This window comes from Rhinoraja longicauda, chromosome 2 (genome assembly GCF_053455715.1).
Source record: "Rhinoraja longicauda isolate Sanriku21f chromosome 2, sRhiLon1.1, whole genome shotgun sequence".
Classification (NCBI taxonomy): domain Eukaryota; kingdom Metazoa; phylum Chordata; class Chondrichthyes; order Rajiformes; family Arhynchobatidae; genus Rhinoraja; species Rhinoraja longicauda.
The window spans coordinates 42,999,527-43,018,800 of record NC_135954.1 but is presented as its reverse complement, the minus strand read 5'-3'; the positions used below and the strand labels follow the sequence as shown (position 1 = coordinate 43,018,800).

The 19,274-nt window shown below is 42.2% G+C and overlaps 1 protein-coding gene across 1 annotated transcript in view; it reads right to left on the bottom strand.

The window, feature by feature from the left end:
* vopp1b (VOPP1 WW domain binding protein b) overlaps positions 1 to 19,274 on the bottom strand; it is a 39,046-nt gene that overhangs the window by 12,372 nt on the left and 7,400 nt on the right. Inside the window, exons 2-3 of the mRNA XM_078418299.1 lie at positions 6,332 to 6,390; positions 5,209 to 5,286 (exon numbers count right to left, since the gene is read on the bottom strand). Coding sequence (XP_078274425.1) covers positions 5,209 to 5,286; positions 6,332 to 6,390 — 137 coding nt within the window. The remainder of the gene's footprint in view (positions 1 to 5,208; positions 5,287 to 6,331; positions 6,391 to 19,274) is intronic.

Below are 19,274 nucleotides of genomic sequence, written 5' to 3'. Positions count from 1 at the left end.
AGCGGTCAGGACAGGACACTGCCAGTCTGAGCGGCGAACAACTCTGCGAGGCAAAACGTGGCACTGATCCAAAGCAGAAGAGACCGACGTCTGGCAGAGCCGTGGTAGTAGGGGATTCCATCGTGAGAGGTATGGACAGGGGTTTCTGCAGCAACAAGCAGGATTCAGGGATGGTGTGTTGCCTCCCTGATGCCAGGATCCAGGACGTCACGGACCGATTGCAGAGCATCCTCAAGGGTGAAGGTGAGCAGCCGGAAGTGGTAGTGCATGTCTGGATAATAGAATTAGAGATAACACTAGCAAGTTTGCAGATGACACTAAGCTGGGTGGTAGTGTGAACTGTGAAGAGGATGTTAGGAGATTGCAGGGTGACTTGGACAGGTTGAGTGAGTGAGCAGATGCATGGCAGATGCAGTATAATGTAGATAAATGTGAGGTTATCTAATTTGGCGGCAAAAATAAGGAGGCAGATTATTATCTCAATGGTGTCAGATTAGGTAAAAGGGAAATGCAACGAGACTTGGTGTCCTTGTACACCAGTCACTGAAAGTAAGCGTGCAGGTACAGCAGGCAGTGAAGAAATCTAATGACATGTTGGCCTTCATAACGAGAGGATTTGAGTGTAGGAGCAAAGAAGTCCTTCTGCAGTTGTATAGGGCCTTGGTGAGACCACATCTGGAGTATTGTGTGCAGTTTTGGTCTCCTAATTTGAGGAAGGACGTCCTTGCTATTGAGGCAGTGCAGCGTAGGTTCACAAGGTCTTCTTCTTGCGTTTGAGGCAGCAGAAATTATGTAACGCCCTCCAGGCGCTGTAGCCAGTAAAATGTGCTGTTGTCAAGGGCCGTGAGGTCTACCCCTCCACCAGGGGGACAGAGGACCGGCGCAGTCCAAAATGACGTGCTGCGCTGTTTGCTGGTCTGCTCCACACACGCAGGCTGCTGATTAACGCAACCCCCAACGATGCATGTTGGCATTGAGCCGGCTGACCCCAGTACGGAGCCAGTTCAGGGTGACCCACTCTTTGGGGGCATGTCCGAGCCTGGTGGGGCTGTGGTGTTCGGTGCGACTGTGAATTGAGGAGGTCGCGATGTCTGTTCCCAGCTGGTTCTCCATGCTCCTAGTATGTTGAAACTGGAGCCACAGAGGGTCGCAGCGTGACGGGAGAAAGGGTGACGAGATGACAGGCATTGAGGTCCCAGTTGCTGTGAATCCTGGGCGAGGTGGTGCAAAGGATGATTGGCATCCGATGGGGCCTTGCACACCAGCCTATGAGTGAAGAACTCTCTGCGAAGCTTGGCGGGTGCGATACCTGCGAGCACCGGCAGGAGATCCGTCGGAGTAGGGCGTAGGCAGCCAGTGATGATCCGCATGGTGTCGTTGAGGGTGGCGTCCAGTTTGCTAGTATGAGCACTGCGGCACCATGCTGGGGCGGCGTACTTGGTGGCGCTGTACACGAATGCAAGAGCACTGGTTCGGAGAGTAGATGTCCTGGCGCCCCATGACGATCCAGCCAAGCAACGCAGGAGGTTGTTCCGTGCCGAGACTTTAGCACGGAGAGCTTCAAGGTGTTGTTTGTTGGTCAGCTGCTGATCTAGTTTCACCCCGAGATATGTAGGAAATGGGTTGTAGAGTAGGGGTGACCCATTGAGGGTGACGATTAGCGGGCATTGAACTTCCTTGTTGTTCAGGTGAAAGGCCGTTGTGGTGTTTTTTGCTATACTCAGTTTTAGTCTCCAGGTCTTAAGGTAGCCCGCAACAAGTTCCATATCCGCCGAGGGCACATCCTCCACATTTGACCAACTCTTGTCCGAGTGCAGTAGGGCCAAGTTATCTGCGTATCCATACTGGCACGAGGTCGTGCGAGGCAGATCGCTAATATAGAGATTGAAGAGCATGGGGGCCAGTACCGAGCCTTGGGGGACTCAGTTTCTTTGGCGTCGCAGTCGGCTATATTGTTAATCCCTGGGATGGAGGGACTGTCATATGAGGAAAGACTGGAAAGACTAGGCTTGTTTAGAAGGATGAGAGGGAATCTTATAGAGATGTATAAAATCATAAAAGGACTAGACAAACTAGATGCAAGAAAAATGTTCCCAATGTTGGGGGAGTCCAGAACCAGGGGACACAGTCTAAGAATAAAAGGGAGGCCATTTAAAACTGAGGTGAGAAGAAACTTTTTCACCCAGAGAGTTGTGAATTTGTGGAATTCTCTGCCACAGAAAGCAGTGGAGGCCAATTCACTGGACAAATTTAAAAGAGCTAGATAGAGCTCTAGGCCTAGTGGAATGAAGGGATATGGGGAGAAGGCAGGCACAGATTGTGGATGATCAGCCATGATCACAATGAATGGCGGTGCTGGCTCGAAGGGCCAAATGGCCTCCTCCTGCACCTATTTTCTGTTTTTATGGCTATTCCTATCCTTTTTGTACTATCAGGAATTGTGTTTATGTACAGTAATATTTTACTGAACTGTATGCAAAAACATAATTTCACTGCACGTCTGTGCATATGATAAAGAACAATTGAACCAATTGAAGAATTTAACAATCATACCGTTGGGTTGTGAGCTACACAGGCGGAATATGAGGAGTTGTTCCTCCAGTTTGCGTGTGGCCTCTGGGCAATAGAGGAAGCCCAGGGTTGAAAGGTCAGTGTGGAAAGGTGAAAGGGATTTAAAATGGTTAACAACGGAAGATCCCCTAGGCCTTGGCAGATCGAGCACAAGTGTGCCCAGCACCGAACACCAGGATAAGAGAGACACCTACGTCAGACTCCTATTCATAGACTACAGCTCTGCCTTTAACCATTTAAGCTTATCACCAAACTCACGGGACTTGATGTCTGCACTCATCTATACAACTGGATCCTCAATTTCCTGACCAACTGACCCCAATTAGTGAGGTTAGGGGACAATTCATTCTGTACAATAATCCTCGACCCTGGTGCTCCGCAAGGATGTGTTCTCTGCCCCTTCTTTACTCTTTCTACACCTACAGCTGTGCAGCCATGTATAAATCTAATTCAATTTTCAAATTTGCAGACAACACCACCATTATGGGCCAGATATCAAATAGTAATGAGACTGAGTACAGCAAGGAGATTGCGAACATCATGTCCTGGTGTCGAGCCAACAACGTTTCTCTCAATGTCAGCAAGACAAGAAGATAGTGATAGACTTCAGAAGTGAAGCGGTACACATACCCCAGTTTGCATTGACGGCATCAAAGTAGAGATGATTGAAAACTTCAAATTCCAAGGAGTCAACATCACCAATGTCTCTTGGACCACGCATATTGAAGCAACGACCAAGAAAGCATACCAATGCCTCTACTTCCTTAGAAAGCTTAGACAGTTCAGCATGTCCCCAACAACTCTCACAAACTTCTACAGATGCACCATAGAAAGGATTTCATCAGGATGCATCAGAGCTTGGTTTGGGAACAGCTCCATCCCAAACCGCAAGAAATTACAGCAAATTGTGGACGCAGCGGACCATCAGATAAACCAACCTCCCTTCTATTGACGATAGACACAAAGCTAGAATAACTCAGCGGGACAGGGAGCATCTCTGGAGAGAAGGAATAGGTGATGTTTCGGGTCGAGACCCTTCTTCAGACTGAAAGTCACAGGAAAGGGAAACAAGAGATATAGACAATGATGGAGAGAGATAGAGAACAAATTAATGAAAGCTATGCAAAAAAAGTAGCAAAAATAAGGGAAACAGGCTATTGTTAGCTGTTTGCTAGGTGAGAACGAAAAGCTGGTGTGACTTGGGTGGGGGAAGGATGGAGAGAGAGGGAATGCAGGGGTTACTTGAAGTTATAGAAATCAATAATCATGCCCCTGAATTGTAAGCTGCCCAAGCAAAATATGAGATGCTCTTCCTCCAATTTGCATATGGCCTCACCCTGACAATGGAGGAAGCCTAGGACAGAAAGGTCAGTGTGGGAATGAGAAGGGGAATTAAAGTGATTAGTAATCGGGAGATCAGGAAGGTCCTGGGGGACTGAGCGAAGGTGTTCAGCGAAATGATTGCCTAGTCTACGTTTGGTCTCACCGCTGTACGAGTCCACATCTTGAACAACGGATACAATCGAAGAGGTTTGAGAAGGTGCAAGTGAACCTCTGCCTAACCTGAAAACACTGTCAGGGCCTCTGGACAGTCAAGGAAGGACAGGTGTTGCATCTCCTGCAGTTGCAAGATAAGGTACCTGAGGAGGGGGTGGTTTGAGTAGGAAGGGATCAGTTAACCAGGGAGTTGTGAAGGGAACGGTCTCTGCAGAAGATGGAAAGGGGAGTAGATGGGAAGACGCGACTAGTGGTGGGATCCCGTCGGAAGTGGTGATTCTGTTGACTCCATTTATACCTCATGCTGCCTTGGCAAGGCCAGCAGCATAATCAAGGACAAGTCACTCCCTGGCCGCTCCCTCTTCTCCCCTCTCCTATCAGGAAAAAGGTATAGAAGCTGCCGCGGTGCGCTCCTTTGATGGTCTCTATCGGCCACGTTGAATCGGTCAGTATACTGTTTAATAGTCCTCTGGTAGCGCTCGAGTTTAATTTTACGAGCGTTTCCCAGTCGTACATTGTTTAATGCTAGTGTTAGCGCGTTAGCACTTAGAGATAATTTTAAAATGATCGTACCAGTTTAAAACGCACAGTTCCCGCAGAGCTACCAGGACGGCGACTGGACTGCGCCATCAAGACAGTATCATACCTGTACACCGTAGATGGCTTGATTGTAATCATGTATATCCTTTCTGCAGACTGGTTACCACGCAATAAAAAAGCTTTTCACTGCACCTCCGTACATGTGACAATAAACTAAACACCTAAATTTTTAATTATCCCAAAACATTATGTCCTCACATCTACGTTCTCACAAATCTAGATTTTATTTGCTCAAAACCTATGCACGACTTCACACTTATACTAAGCTAATAGGTAGTCAGCCAGGAAGTACAATTCTGGAGTACAGTTTTAACAATTCAGCAAAACATTAAATACTATGCATTATAGCCAACCCAAAAGTCAACTTGTAATGGAGTGTCTTCCATCTACAAAGCTGAATTCCAAGATTAAACAAAATATTTAGATATTTTCATATTGCAGCAGGAAAGTGATGACAAACAAGATTTGAAGATCTATAGTTTTCTTTCTCCCCCACACCAAATCTACGTCCATGTATAAAATGTCACATCAAAAACTTACCAAAAATACCATAATCGTTGAATGGAGAATGCTCGCATGCAGCATCTTGTGCCACAACAATCTTCATATGCACGGCATCTATGAAAATGTTAGATAAACTAGTCAACACAATAGCACATGTTTTATGCAGATCAATTTTATAATGTTTTGGTCCAAAACATATTATTTTATCATTTGCTGCAAGTATCAATGCTTTTCCAATTGTTAGAGGCCCCACATTAGAAAGCTGTGAGCTCAATCCTTTAGAGTATAGAAAGTTACTGCAAGTAAATAGTAACGAGTGCAGCACTGAAATGTTCAAAGTGCTTGCAGGTTCAATCTTTTAGTGGAAGACATTAAACAGAAACCCTGACAGTTACAAATACAATTGCTTCATGATACTCCCCTTACCCAACATTTCCCAAAAAGAGTTGCAAGATACACTTTGAACAAAACTTGGAAAAGGTAAGTTGTTTATTGTATTTTAACTGCCAAGTTTTTGTATTTTAATAGGGCATGTTATCATTTGCACTTTTTACCGAAAATGGGCAATATTGATAGCAGTGGTTTATCAGTTGCACAGTAGTGGTTTTCTAAATAATCAAAAAGCCATGGAGCCCAGATCAATCATCTAGTTGTATCAATGGATAAATGAGGTCATGTGTTCAATAAATCTCCGAAGTGTGCCGATTGGAGATTGTCAACATCAAAGAGGACAAGGGACGATGATTCCACTTGTATGGGGGAAATGCGAAACTAAAGCCATAAACACAAGACAATCTCAGTAGATCCAATTTTTATTAAATACTCATCCCGAGTGAGAGCAGCTTGACTGCAGAATTTTCCACCTTGTTACATAGTTGAAGTGGCTAACATTTGTATTTAAGGGGCAATTATGCAAGAGCAAATAGGGAGCATAAACAATAACAGGTCTAGAAAGAAAATGATTCCTACATTGATCCATGCAAACAGAGATATGACAAATTAAAAACCACAGGGTACATTTTGCCAACTACATTATAGTCCTCAAATGTTTGCTCCATTTCTCCACCGATCGAGATTTATGACCAGTGTATCCAAAGAGCATTAACAGCATAAAACAAAACTAAAAGCATACATTAAGCTATTCAATAAAAATACTCACATAAAATAAGTGGGTTGTCCTGCATCCACATACCAGCAGTACTTCTTGGCTGCTGTACTCTGGAAAAAATGAAACACTTAATTTGTACCAACAGATTACATTTTGCACAATCAGTAGACACAAAATATTTACTTAAGCACATAAACCAAGTCTAATATTATGACTTGCTCAGTGCTCAGTACACAGGTTTAGAAGTGCAGTAACATCAGTTTATTTAAACAAGATTTTCTTCAACCGTAAAAAGGTGTTATAATACAATCCAATATTTCCAGGCTATTTTCTGAATCTATTTATTTTCTTTCTACTTCACATACATAAGCAAAAATAAGCAATAAGTTTGAAAAGGGAATGAGTGGAAAAAAGATGGAGTGAGAGATTTACAAGGGAATTTTCATCAATAAATATTCACAACTTTTTTAGGGTGGGAAATATCAGAATTGTTTTGTTTGAAATATTAACCCAAGCAGAATCAGAATAATTACAGTACAATTTATCATCGTTCTTGTTTTAAAACACCTACTAATCTGATGCAGATTTCAAACAAGGGGACATAACTACAAAATAACGCGAGAGTCAATCAAAACACAATACGTAGAAGTTAGAAGCTCTCTTGGGTAGGCCACATGGATCACATGTTTAATCCCAGTCTCTCAAAACAAGTTGTTCATGGAAAGGTAGGTACAAGGAACTGCAGATGCCAGTTTACAACAAGAGAAATTGCTGGAGGAACTCAGTGGGTCAAGCAGCATCTCTAGGGAACATATTTTTATCCTCCCCTCCCACCCCCATCTCACACCACCACCAAGAATAAAAAATACATACAAAACAAAAAGTGTAAAACCTTTCTCGTCATTTATACATTGAATGCTGTCATGCTCAGTAGTGTTCACACCTATCTTTAAACAAAACACCCTTGACAGTCATGAGACATTCTGTGAGGCGGCAATGGAGGAGGCACAGGACAATATGGGAAGGGGAATTAAAATGGTGAGTAACAGATATCCAGCAGTCATTGGAGGATCAAGTGCAAGTGTTCAACAAAATAATCGCTGGATTCCATTTAGTATAAGAAAATAACTGCAGATGCTGGTACAAATCGAAGGTATTTATTCACAAAATGCTGGATTACATTTTCTCCCCTTGATCTCTCTCTATCACAGAGGACAGACTATCCACTGATGTCAACTATAAACCCACCGACTCTCACAACTATCCAGACTACACATCCTCCCACCCTGCCTCCCAATTTCTTCGTCTCCACTATGTGTGCTGCTGAGATGAGGCTTTCTATTCTTGGACATCAGAGATGTCTTCCATTCTTCAGTGGAATTTCCCTCCACTATAGTATATGGAACACTTGCCCGCGTCTCCTCTGCACCCGCGATTCAGCTCTCCCATCCAGACAGCACAAGGATAGAGTCCCCCTGGTCCTCACCTTTCACCTTACCAGCCTCCACATCTAACACATCATCGCTGACATTTCCACGGTCTTCAATGTGATCCCACCACCAGTCACATCTTTCCATCCCCACCCCTTTCTGTGGAGATTGCTCCCTCCGCAACTCCTTAGTTCATTCATCCCTTCCCACCCAAACCACTCCCGCCCCAAGTACTTTTCCGTGCAACCTAAGGAGATGCAACACCTGTCCCCCCCGTCTCCTCCCTCACATCCATGCAGGGACCCATGCAGCCCTTCCAGGTGAGACAGAGGTTCACACACACCACTTCTAACCTCATCTGCTCCATTTGGTGCTCCCGATATGACCTTCTTTACATTGGCGAGACCAAGCCTAGACTAGGCAACTGGTTCACCAAGGCCTACTGGATCTCTAGTTGCCAACCATTTTGACTTCCCTTCCTATTCCCATACTAACCTTACTGTTCTGGACCACCCCCATTGCCTAGGCGAGGCCTCGCATAAAATGGATGAAAAGCACCTAATATTCCGCAACTTAGTAGTATGAACATTGATTTTAGGTAAATTACCTCCAAACACCTTCCCATGCCCCCCCCCTTTAACCCCTCTCTTCCCTGTGCCCCACCTACATGCTCACCCATTTCCCGCATTCCGCATTCCGCACACCCCAGCTCGTCCCCTTCCACCTATATTCCTTTATGTGGTTTCACAACTCTTCTATCCTTAATTGCACACTTTATCTTTTCATCTCTGGCCTTTGTCCAATCATTTGCCAATCCAAGCCCCCCCCTCACCTATATTCACCTATCATTCGCCAGGTTTTGTCCTGTCCCCACCTCTCTTCCCGCTTTCACCCCTCTATTACAATGAGTCTGAAGGTTCTCACGAGCAGAAACATCATCCATCCACATTTTCCAGAGATGCTACCTGATCCGCTGAGATATTCCAGCACAGTCTATTTTTGTTCAGAGGAAGTAATTATCCAACTGGAAAAGATTCAGTACATCTTCAAAGCCTCTTTGGAGAAATGCAACATCCCTACTAGCTAATGACTGCTCAAAGTAAAAGGAGAATTCAGGATGGTAGTGAGAACTGAGGTTAAACATGAGCACACAGAGACCAAGTGCAAGCAGTGGGAATGATGCACCATGTTAGACTACCCACCTCGGTTGGTTTATTCTGATTGTTACGTTCTGAAATACAGTGAAAAACATATTTTGTGTGCTTACTACGCAAATCATACCATCACAAGTACAACAGGTAGGGCAAAAAAGATAAAATAAATTGTGCAGAATATAGTGTTACAGCTACAGAGAAAGTGCAAATAAAAATAGTGCAAGGGCTGCAATGAGATAAGACTGAGAGATCAGGATTTCATCCTTGACTTATGAGAGTTTGTGATCAAGTATCTGTTAATAGCAGGGAAGCAGCTGTTCTAGAATGTGGGTGGCTTGTGCTTTTGGCACAATTCTGTTGTACACATGTATGGTATGATTGTACTCGCATACAGTATGATGAGAACATACAGGGCAAGATTAGCAAGTTTGCTGATGATACAAAAGTTAGTGGTTTTGCAGATAGTGAAGATGGTTGCGAACGATTGCAGCAGGATCCAGATCGATTGGCCAGGTGGGCTCAGGAATGGTTGATGGAATTCAATACAGAGAAGTGTGAGGTGTTGCATTTTGGGACGTCGAACAAGGGCAGGACCTACACAGTAAATGGTAGGCCTCTGGGTAGTGTTGTAGAACATCCTAGGAGTACAGGTGCATGGTTCCTTGAAGTTTGAGTCGCAGGTAGATAAGGTGGTCAAAAAGGCTTTTGGCACTTTGGCCTTCAACAGTCAGAGTATTGAGTATCAGTCAGAGTTGGGAGGTCATGTTGCAGTTGTATAAGACATAGGTGAGACCTCATTTAGAATATTGTGTTCGGTTCTGGGCACTATGTTATAGGAAAGATATTGTCAAGCTTGAAAGGGTTCAGAAAAGATTTATGAGGATGTTGCCAGGACTAGAGGGTGTGAGCTATAGGAGAGGTAGGCTGGGTCTCTATTCCATGGAGCGCAGGAGGATTAGGGGAGATCTTAGAGGTATACAAAATCATGAGAGGAATAGATCAGGTAGATGCACAGTTCTTCGCCCAGAGTAGGGGAATCGAGGACCAGAGGACATAGGTTCTTGGTGAATGGGAAAAGATTTAACCGGAATCCAAGGGATAATTCTTTCACACAAAAAGTGGCGGGTGTATGGAACAAGCTGCCAGAGGAGGTAGTTGAGGCTGGGACTATCCCATCGTTTAAGAAACAGTTAGACAGGTACATGGATAGGACAGATTTGGAGGGATATGGACCAAGCGCAGGCAAGTGGGGGTCTAGTGTAGCTGGGACATTATTGGCCGGTGTGGGCGAGTTGGGCCGAGGGGCCTGTTTTCACACTGTATCACTCTATGACTCTATCTGCCTTGATAATATGTAAAACAAGGTCTTCCCCATTGTACCTTAGTACACATAATAATAATAAATCAATACCACAGACTAAACCCCCGCAGTGCAGTGTGGAGCTCACTTAAGGTTCTAACAATTTTTCTCCCCCAGTCACCTCTGGGTTTTCTCAGGTGCTATTAACTTTAGCTGGGGTACCTTTGACGGTGAACTCAAACCCTGCCAGACCAACAACCAAGAAAACAGAGTGGCATTCACAAGTTTCCTGCCGCAAGTCCATTAACTAAAAGCAGAGCTTCCAAAGCAGAACTCACAAATCCAGCAATTCTATTCCCCCACATCCTCAGCATAAACAAATGCTATTCAATTCCCCAAATTTTGCTTTTTAACAATCAACAGAAATCAGCATTAATTGTGATTTATCACAGTAAATTAATTATCTGACCGATCCAAGCCTGGCTTTGTTGGACTATTAACACATTTTCTATTGTGGACAAAGAACCCCACAATTTCTATTTGCATGCAGGCTGGCTGATCTGACACAATAGATGTTTTGCTGTTTAATCAATTACAGTACTCCTACTTATGTGCATCCTTATCCTTGTAACAGAGGAACAAGGAAATTTGATTTGGTTCCAGGCACATTGATGGAACAAGTACTGTAGTTTCAGAGCCCACAATACTAATGGTTATACATCATTTAATAAGTAGCAGGCGATTCATTTCGAAACATGCACTAGCCCATCAAAAGAGATACAATAGCATTTCCATAGCCTGGAGAACACTTTACAGAAAAGATAAACGCAATTCTAACAGTGCAAACTTAAAAACACTATTAGTTAGAGTTTACCAACTTTCTTCGTTCTCTTGATAGAAACGGATTGTTGATGGGAGGGAAAGAGGCAGGAATAATGCATGTTACATAAGTTCTCAGTGACTTCTAAAGTGACTTCTTCACGCAAGGATTTGAACAGCAAGTTTTAGTTATTTCAAAATACTGATACAGGGACCACAAGTAGTGAAAACAGTTGATTTGAAAAAATAGCAAAGAAGTGCTTCAAATATCAGATCCATATTGGTAGTTCATCTAAAGTTATATTAAGATTAAAAATGTTTAACCTCATAATGTTAAACCTCGACTGCTCTGTCCTCCGTCCCCCTGGTGGAGGGGTAGACCTCACAGCCCTTGACAACAGCACATTGCACTGGCTACAGCGCCTGGAGGGCGTTACATAATTTCTGCTGCCTCAAGCGCAAAAAGAAGAACAACCTCATAATATGAACAAATTTCTAGCACAATCACTGATAAAAATTCCAGAAACATTGCAATTCAACAGATACATGCTGAAATAATTTTTAAATTAATTAATTCAAATAAAGCACTGAAAATATGCCAGGACTGAAATAATAACTATGCATAAGGCTTAGAGGATCAAATAACAACTACTTTGTTTGCAATGATAAGAAAAGTAGCACCAACAAGCACCAAGGCATTCAGGAAAAAAAGACAAACCTTTCAATCCAAACCATCATCAGCTAAGCAAAAACCATTTACTGAACAAAGCTGCTGTGTGGTTTTATTCTGGGAAATGCAAATATCCCCAAAATGGTTTCACAGGTGCTTAAATTTTGCAGTTGACACAGCTTAGTCCTGGTTGCATGTCAGCAAGGGTATTAAAAGGAGTCTGAGCTTTTTCCACTAGTTGCATACAATGAAAATGACTCTAGATAGGTAACGCAAATTCTTTACAAGCCCAAATTGCAATTTTAGGTATCTCTAACCGCCTCCCTTCTCCACCGCTCTCTCCTTTCTCCCACAAACACACCCCTTTGACCCCATCCAAATAAATTTTCAGATGGGATTTGATAACTAGCAAAAGGTTAACGAGCAAAAAAAGCTCTGCCCCCTTTGTGCCCCACCTGGACTCACCCATTTCTCCACTCCCCCTACGTTTCTTTATCTAGCTTCACAATTCGCAACTCTTCAATCATTTGTCCCACACCTGTTTTAATCCATGTCTTTTGTTCCATCTGCCTATCAAAAAAAACGTTTGCCCGTACATCTTGTCCTGCCTCTCTTCTTTCCCAGATTCCTCTCCCCACCCACAATCAGTCTGAAGAATCCCAAAACGTCATCTATCCATGTTCTCCAGAGATGCTGCCTGACCTACTGAGTTACTTCAGCATTTTGTGTCTATCTTCGGTTTAAACCAGCATCTGTTGTTCCTTCCTACACAAATGAATTTGTAGGTTTAAAACAATATATTTAACAGTGATTACCATAATTGCATCAATGATTAGTACTATTTTGAAATCAGCATAAGTACTGTTTGCTCTTTGGGTGAGCTTGCTAATTGGTGGTGAAACAAGCATGCAAACAGCTGGAATACTCTGCAGATTGCCAATGCCTTTGCTGACAGATGATAAAGTTGTAAACTAAATTTGTAAACCAGAACCTTTAAAAAACAATTTAAAAAACAAGTGGTAAAGAGAGAAACCGTTATTAAAAATAAAAGAGCTTCTGGGAAACAAGAGGGAGTTTGTAAAGAGAAAAATTCTGATAAATTAAGAGAATGAAAGAATGAGTTGTAATTAACTAAGCTGCAGAAATAGTATATGACTAGCAACGGTTATCAAAGTGTTAAAAAAAAGTAGGGATGGGGCAAATGTGACAGTATGCAAAGGGTGAGAGATGGAGGAGGGAGGTGAAATAAAGGTGAGGGCATGTGGATGGGAAGAGAAGGTCATAATTAACTGATATTTACAACTATATCTTACAATCATTCATATTCTCAGGATTGATGTTGGACTGCCATTGTTAAAAAAAAAATTGGATGCAAGACAGATCTACTGGTTTAATATTGCCGGGGAAGCTTCCAAGAATGAGAATCAGGACATAATTGTCACTAGAAGACACACATAAATAAAGGCTTGTTCAAAGCCAAAATATAACTTACTAACAATTTCAATTTTTCCATTGTGTTACAGAATTTGAGGGTATTGTAGATGCTGCACAAATAAATTTTCAGATGGGATTTAATAACTAGCAAAAGGTTAACTAGCAAAAAAAAGCTCTTGGTCCAAGGTCAAAAGGGTCAAAGATAAAAATATTTATAATAAGGATAAAATAGAAACCCAAAGTTTTATCTTGAGGACTACAGAAGCAGAACAGTATTCTTCCCCTCACAGCTACCCACACACCCAGAAGGAGGTTTCAGTACTATGGCAACTATATTTTTTCAGTTGTACAAATTAATGACTCAGACTTGCAAAAGCAAAGAAACTTCAATATGTATTAAGGAGTAAGAACAACTGTAGAGACCTTGCAGGAAGAAACAGGCCGGTGAAACACACCAACAAATAAGCATTACATTTTCAACTGGCACAAAAAGATACATCTTAACAGGAAGGTACAGGAGAAATAATAATGTGTAATTCCAAAGCGAACCAGAAACAAATACTTGGATAAACATTTGAATAACTCTTTGAAGGCATCAGGATAGCTCAAGAAGAAGGGTCTCGACCCGAAACGTCACCCATTCCTTCTCTCCCGAGATGCTGCCTGACCTGCTGTGTTACTCCAGCATTTTGTGAATAAATCGATTTGTACCAGTATCTGCAGTTATTTTCTTATACTACTGATAGCTCAAGAAAGCAGTTAAAGCAGCACATGGGAACATGGGTTTCATAAAGAGAGCCATGGAGTGAAAGAAAGAGGGCCATGTCAAACCTTCATAAAACACCAATAAACCACAACTAAACAAATGTGCCCAATTCTGCAAGAACACAAGGTCCTGAGGAGGATACAGAAGAGATTTACTAGAATGGTATGAGGGGGATATGAGATTTCAGTTACGTATAATTTGACGATATAGCGTGGAAACAGGCCCTTCGACCCACCGTCCACACCAACCAACGATCCCGTGCACACTAGTTCTATCCTACAGGGTAGGGACGATTTAAATGTAATGGCTGAGGCCAAAAACATCACGAAAATTCCTACGCTTACCTGACCGTCAAACTGTCGCCTCCAATCTACCTGTAAAATGTCCTGACGGTAAATAAATTGGTTAAACACATGCATTTTATGGTATTTTGAAATGACTTTACTTATTTTAATATTGTGTGCTTCTAAATGCATCTTAAGAGAACCTATCAAACCTGGGGGACAGCATGTGACAGCGACCGCAATAAGCTACGATGCGAGGCGACGCAAGGCGAGACTGGGCCAGCGACAAGGCGAGGCCGGGCGAGCGGCGAGGTGATGCCGGGCCAGCGGCGAGGTGAGGCGAGGCAAGTACAGCGGCGGAGCGGGGTGAGGCGAGTACAGCAGCGAGGCGGGGCGAGGCTAGCGGCGGGGCGTGTGTTTTGCGGAAAAATATGAGGCAAAACCAGAATGGCGGAAATGAAATAAGAAAGCGGAAACTTTCCGCCAAATTCGGAAAGGTTGGGAGGTCTGCGCACCCATAGACAGGATCAAACCCGGGTTTTGGTGCTGTGAGGCAGCAACTGTACCACTGGGCCTCTGTGCTGCCTAGCGAAGATCACCAGGCATTCAGAAAGTACAGTAAATGCAGATTCAATTTCAAAAACAAAATCAATAAATATCCAAAGATAAAAACGTTTACACGGTTATGGAGAAAAGTGGCAAGCTAGACTGAATGGGGCGCTTTAGAAAGAGAGATAAAACAATGTGGAGGAGGGGAGTGGAGGAGGGTGGGGGGGGCGGGGAGTGGGAGGGAGGGGAGTGGTAGTGGGAGGGAGAGGGAGTGGGGGTGAGGGGAGGGGAGTGGGGAGAAAAGGGGGATTGAGTGGAGGGGTGAGGGTCCTACACCAATACAGGAGGCTTTGGGTCCACGGCTCGCTCCGGCTGTAGCCACTGGTGCCACGGGGCCGAGGTCACTGGCACCCTCTCCCCTTCCCTGTGCCCCCTCTACGAGGAATGGGCCCCAACGAGTCCACTTGGTCTAGTCTGTATACTAAAACTCTTGTTTGTTTGTTCGTTCCTGAACTACAGCCAAAACGGTACACAATAGCGCGACAACCGTGGGGGGGGGGGGGGGGGGGAATGGGGGAGGAGAGGGTACTGCACCAATGCAGAAGAGGTTTGGGCCCAACGGGACCACTTGGTCGAGTGTACTATAATGATTTGGCACATGATAATGGAGTTCAAGAGGCTTTTTAATCAACACATAAACAAGCAGGGGAAAGAACGGATATAGATCACACGAGGAAAGGATTAGTTTCAGACACCGTAACCCATTTCTGTTCAGTTCCTGTGCTGGCTGTTTTGAGTTCTATGACAATTGTTGTATCTAACCCGGTTGCTTTAGAAAATGCTGCAAGAAAAGGAGTGATTCAGATTTTCACTATCTGTAGCTTTTTTACTTTAATACGACAGAAATCTTGACCATTTAATTACATCTTGAAATGGCGGATAAGGAAACCTTGTGAATTTACATAAAACCCTATTTCTACAAGAGCCTGCAGAGTTAAATTTACTTTAGAATAAGCAGCTGCACAATGAAGAGAATTGAGCCCATGTCAGCTCAAAATGCAGCTTGCTGCCAAAGAGAATTTTTTGCCCCTTACATACAGTTCTGACACCATTGAATTGAATAAATTTTATTAGCCAAGTATATATACATACAAGGAATTTGCCTTGGTGCTTTGCTCGCAAGTAACAACACGATATACAGTAAACAATTAAGAATAAAACATTATAATTCAAACATGTGAAAAATGAAATAAAATACCAGAGTAAAAAGTGGCTAGAGACTTTTGGTTGTTGAGTAGAGCTACTGCTCGTGGAAAAAAAGCTGTTTTTATGTTTGGCTGTGGCAGCTTTGACAGTCTGGAGTTACCAATTGTAATAGTTAAAAGGTGATCTACCAAATAAGTTAGCATAACAGACCACAATTTAACACAATTTTCAATGAAAATAAAACTGGTAGTTGATGTGTCACGAAATTACAGACCTTAAGCGTGCACAAGGGTATAAATTGGCTTATATATTATTTTTTATTTTTTTGTTAACACAAAGGGTTGTAAGTATATAGGATGAGCTCCCAGAGAAGATAGCTGAGGCAGGCACTATTACAATGTTTAAAAAACATTTGGATAGATACATGAATAGGATAGGTTTGGAGGCATGTGAGATTAGTGTAGCTGGGGCATGTTGGTCGGCGTGGGCAAGTTGGGCTGTAGGGCTTTTTTCCACGCTGTATGACTCTGGATTTTACTAGCATTAATAATGAATCATTCATGTGCAACAATAACACTACAATTTTCAATAGAACGTTGACAGCTTCAGCGTTAAAGGTTTTGAGATTTCAAATGAAACATAACAGACATTATAAAGGTGCACAGTCAGCATCATCATATTGATCACTGTAGTTGGAAATATCTCAAAATATAATTTGCTTTCGAGGTCAGTTAATGCAATTCTATAGGATTATTGACTTACTGTGCAGTGAATTTGTTCATAGATTTCAACATTAAATAGCTTAACTTCCCAGCTGTCATACAATGTAGTCTCACATTAGTCTATAAAGGAAAAAAGCAGCAACAGATCATTTGGCTCCTTGAGCCTGCTCTGCCACTCCATACAATCTGGACTGATCCTTTCCCTTCTCTCCTCATGCTCCAAGAGGCATTTTAGCATCTCAAAATCTATCTATATTTAGTGTAGAGAATAGCATAGGGACGTCACCATTCGGGTGTGGAAAATTCTCATCTCAGTCTTTAATGCCTTTCGCTACAATTTGAGAATATGATCCCTCATTTTGATCCTCCCTCGTCAGAGGAAATAATTCCCTGCAGCCTATCAAACCCTGTCAGTCTTTTGTAAGTTTCAAAAGATTTCCTCGTATTTATCTGAACTCTTACCCACCAGAAGCCTGGTTGCCCCAATCTTTCCTTCTACAATAGTCCAACCATCCCAGCAATCAGCCTTGAGACTTTTTTTTTGCACTCCCTCCAGCGTAGGTATACGATTTCTGACAAAAGGAAATCAAAACTATGCAATACCCCTGATGTGGTCTCATCAGGGTCTGTATAATTATAGCAAGACATTCTTGCTTTTCTACTCAGTCTCTTGCAATGAAGGCCAAATACCATTTGCTGCCTTAATTACTTGCTCTAGCTGCATGCTTGTTTTTAGCGAATGATGTACAAGGACACCCAGATCCCTTTTTATATCAATGTTTCTTAATCTATCACTATTACTCTGCCTTTATTTTCCTACTAAAGTGAATAAATTCACATTTGTCACATTATAATGCATCTGCCATATATTTGAATGAACTTAACCAAATCACTCTCAAGCCTCTTGGCATCACCCTCAATTCACAAACCCACCTAGTTTCATGCCATCAGGAAATTGATAACAATTACATTTGGTCCCTTTAATAAAATTACTGAATTTATATTATGAATTACTGAGGTATTAAACTGATCACCATGACACTTCACTAGTCACAGTCTTCAATTCTGAAAATGATTTATTCTCTCTATTTTCTACTGCATTCTCAAAGGATTCCAGTTGGTTTAACAAACTATTCTCTTTCCAGGAATTTTTACTCTCTCTAATCTCACTGAAAATTTCCAAGTGCCCTGTATAAAGGATGCAATAAAAGACAAAGGCGTATTATATACCATTGGCATCAAGCCAAGCTGACCGTTTCCAATTTCCTTCTCCCTTCTCTCATTTGCCAACCTTCATTCCATAATCTGAAGTTTGAAAGATACAACCAATACAACCATTTTTTAGTGGCTGCGTGTTAATAAATTGAGATGTAGATTAACAGCTTTCAGTAGCATCAATTTCATCAGCCCTTTTTTTCCATTACACCTTAGTACGAGAAGATATTTTTATCCTCTTTCAAAATGACAAAAATCATAGTATTATTTAAATACTCTGCCTTCTACACAGTCCCATTTCTGACCGGAGGGGCTTCATTTGCCTTTTCCAATCTTTTTATTTCTTTGCAGAAGCTTTTACTGTTGTTTTTACTCACATACTTTAATCTTGCTCTCAATCATACTCCGAACATAAACAGTGCAGCACAGAAACAGGCCCCTCAATGTGTGCACCAATCATGGTGCCAATCCAAACTAATCCCATCTGCCTGCACATGACCTATATCCCTCCATTCCCTGCCTGTTCATGTGGCAGTCTAAATGCTTCTTAAACTTTGCTATCGATTCTGTTTACACCACTTGTCCTGTCAGCATGTTCCAGGCACCTACCACACTGCAAAAAAAGCCTTAGAAATGTCCTTTAAAATGTTCCTTCTCTCACCTTAAAGCTATGCTCTCCAGTCTTTGACATTTACACCCTGGGAAAAAAAAACTCTGGGTATCTACTGTATCTATGTCTTTCATAATGTTACATTCTTCTATCAGGTTCTCTTTAACCGCCAACACCCCTTATAGTTAATACTCTCCAATCCAGTTGACATCCCGGTGAACCACTTCAAACCCTTCTCCAAAGACTCCCTATCATTCCTGTAATGTGGCAATCTGAACTGCATACAATATTCCAAATGTGGCCTAACTAAAGTTTTATACAAAGTTTTATTCCTCCTTTCCTTGCAGTTTGCTTCATTTAGATTTAACATTCCAGGTTGGTAGCTATGGAAGAACTTAATATTGTTGAAAAAAATATACCATTTCACAAAGCAAAGTCATAGCTTTTTCTTCCTTTGTAATCTAATTTAATTGGATCAGGCCCAAATAACAATAGGAATAAGCACCTCATTTAAAAGGGTTGGAAATCTGAATGGATCGTCAACACCTGTTGTCACATGGCAACAACGGCTATACTGTATGAAAATCACGATTATTTAACAATTCATAACATGCATTAAAAAATTATGGAGAACTCTTGCCAAACGTGACATGGAACAGTTACAATTGCAATAAGGTGATATGAAAAAATTCAACAAACAAAATCAGCAATGTAGCAGGACGACAATAAGCCAACGACAGAGTTAGAGTAAATATATCATGGTAGCAGGCCAGTCTGCTCAACTCATCTACGATACTCATGTATGCTAGCCCTATTTTCTCAAGTTTGGCTTATA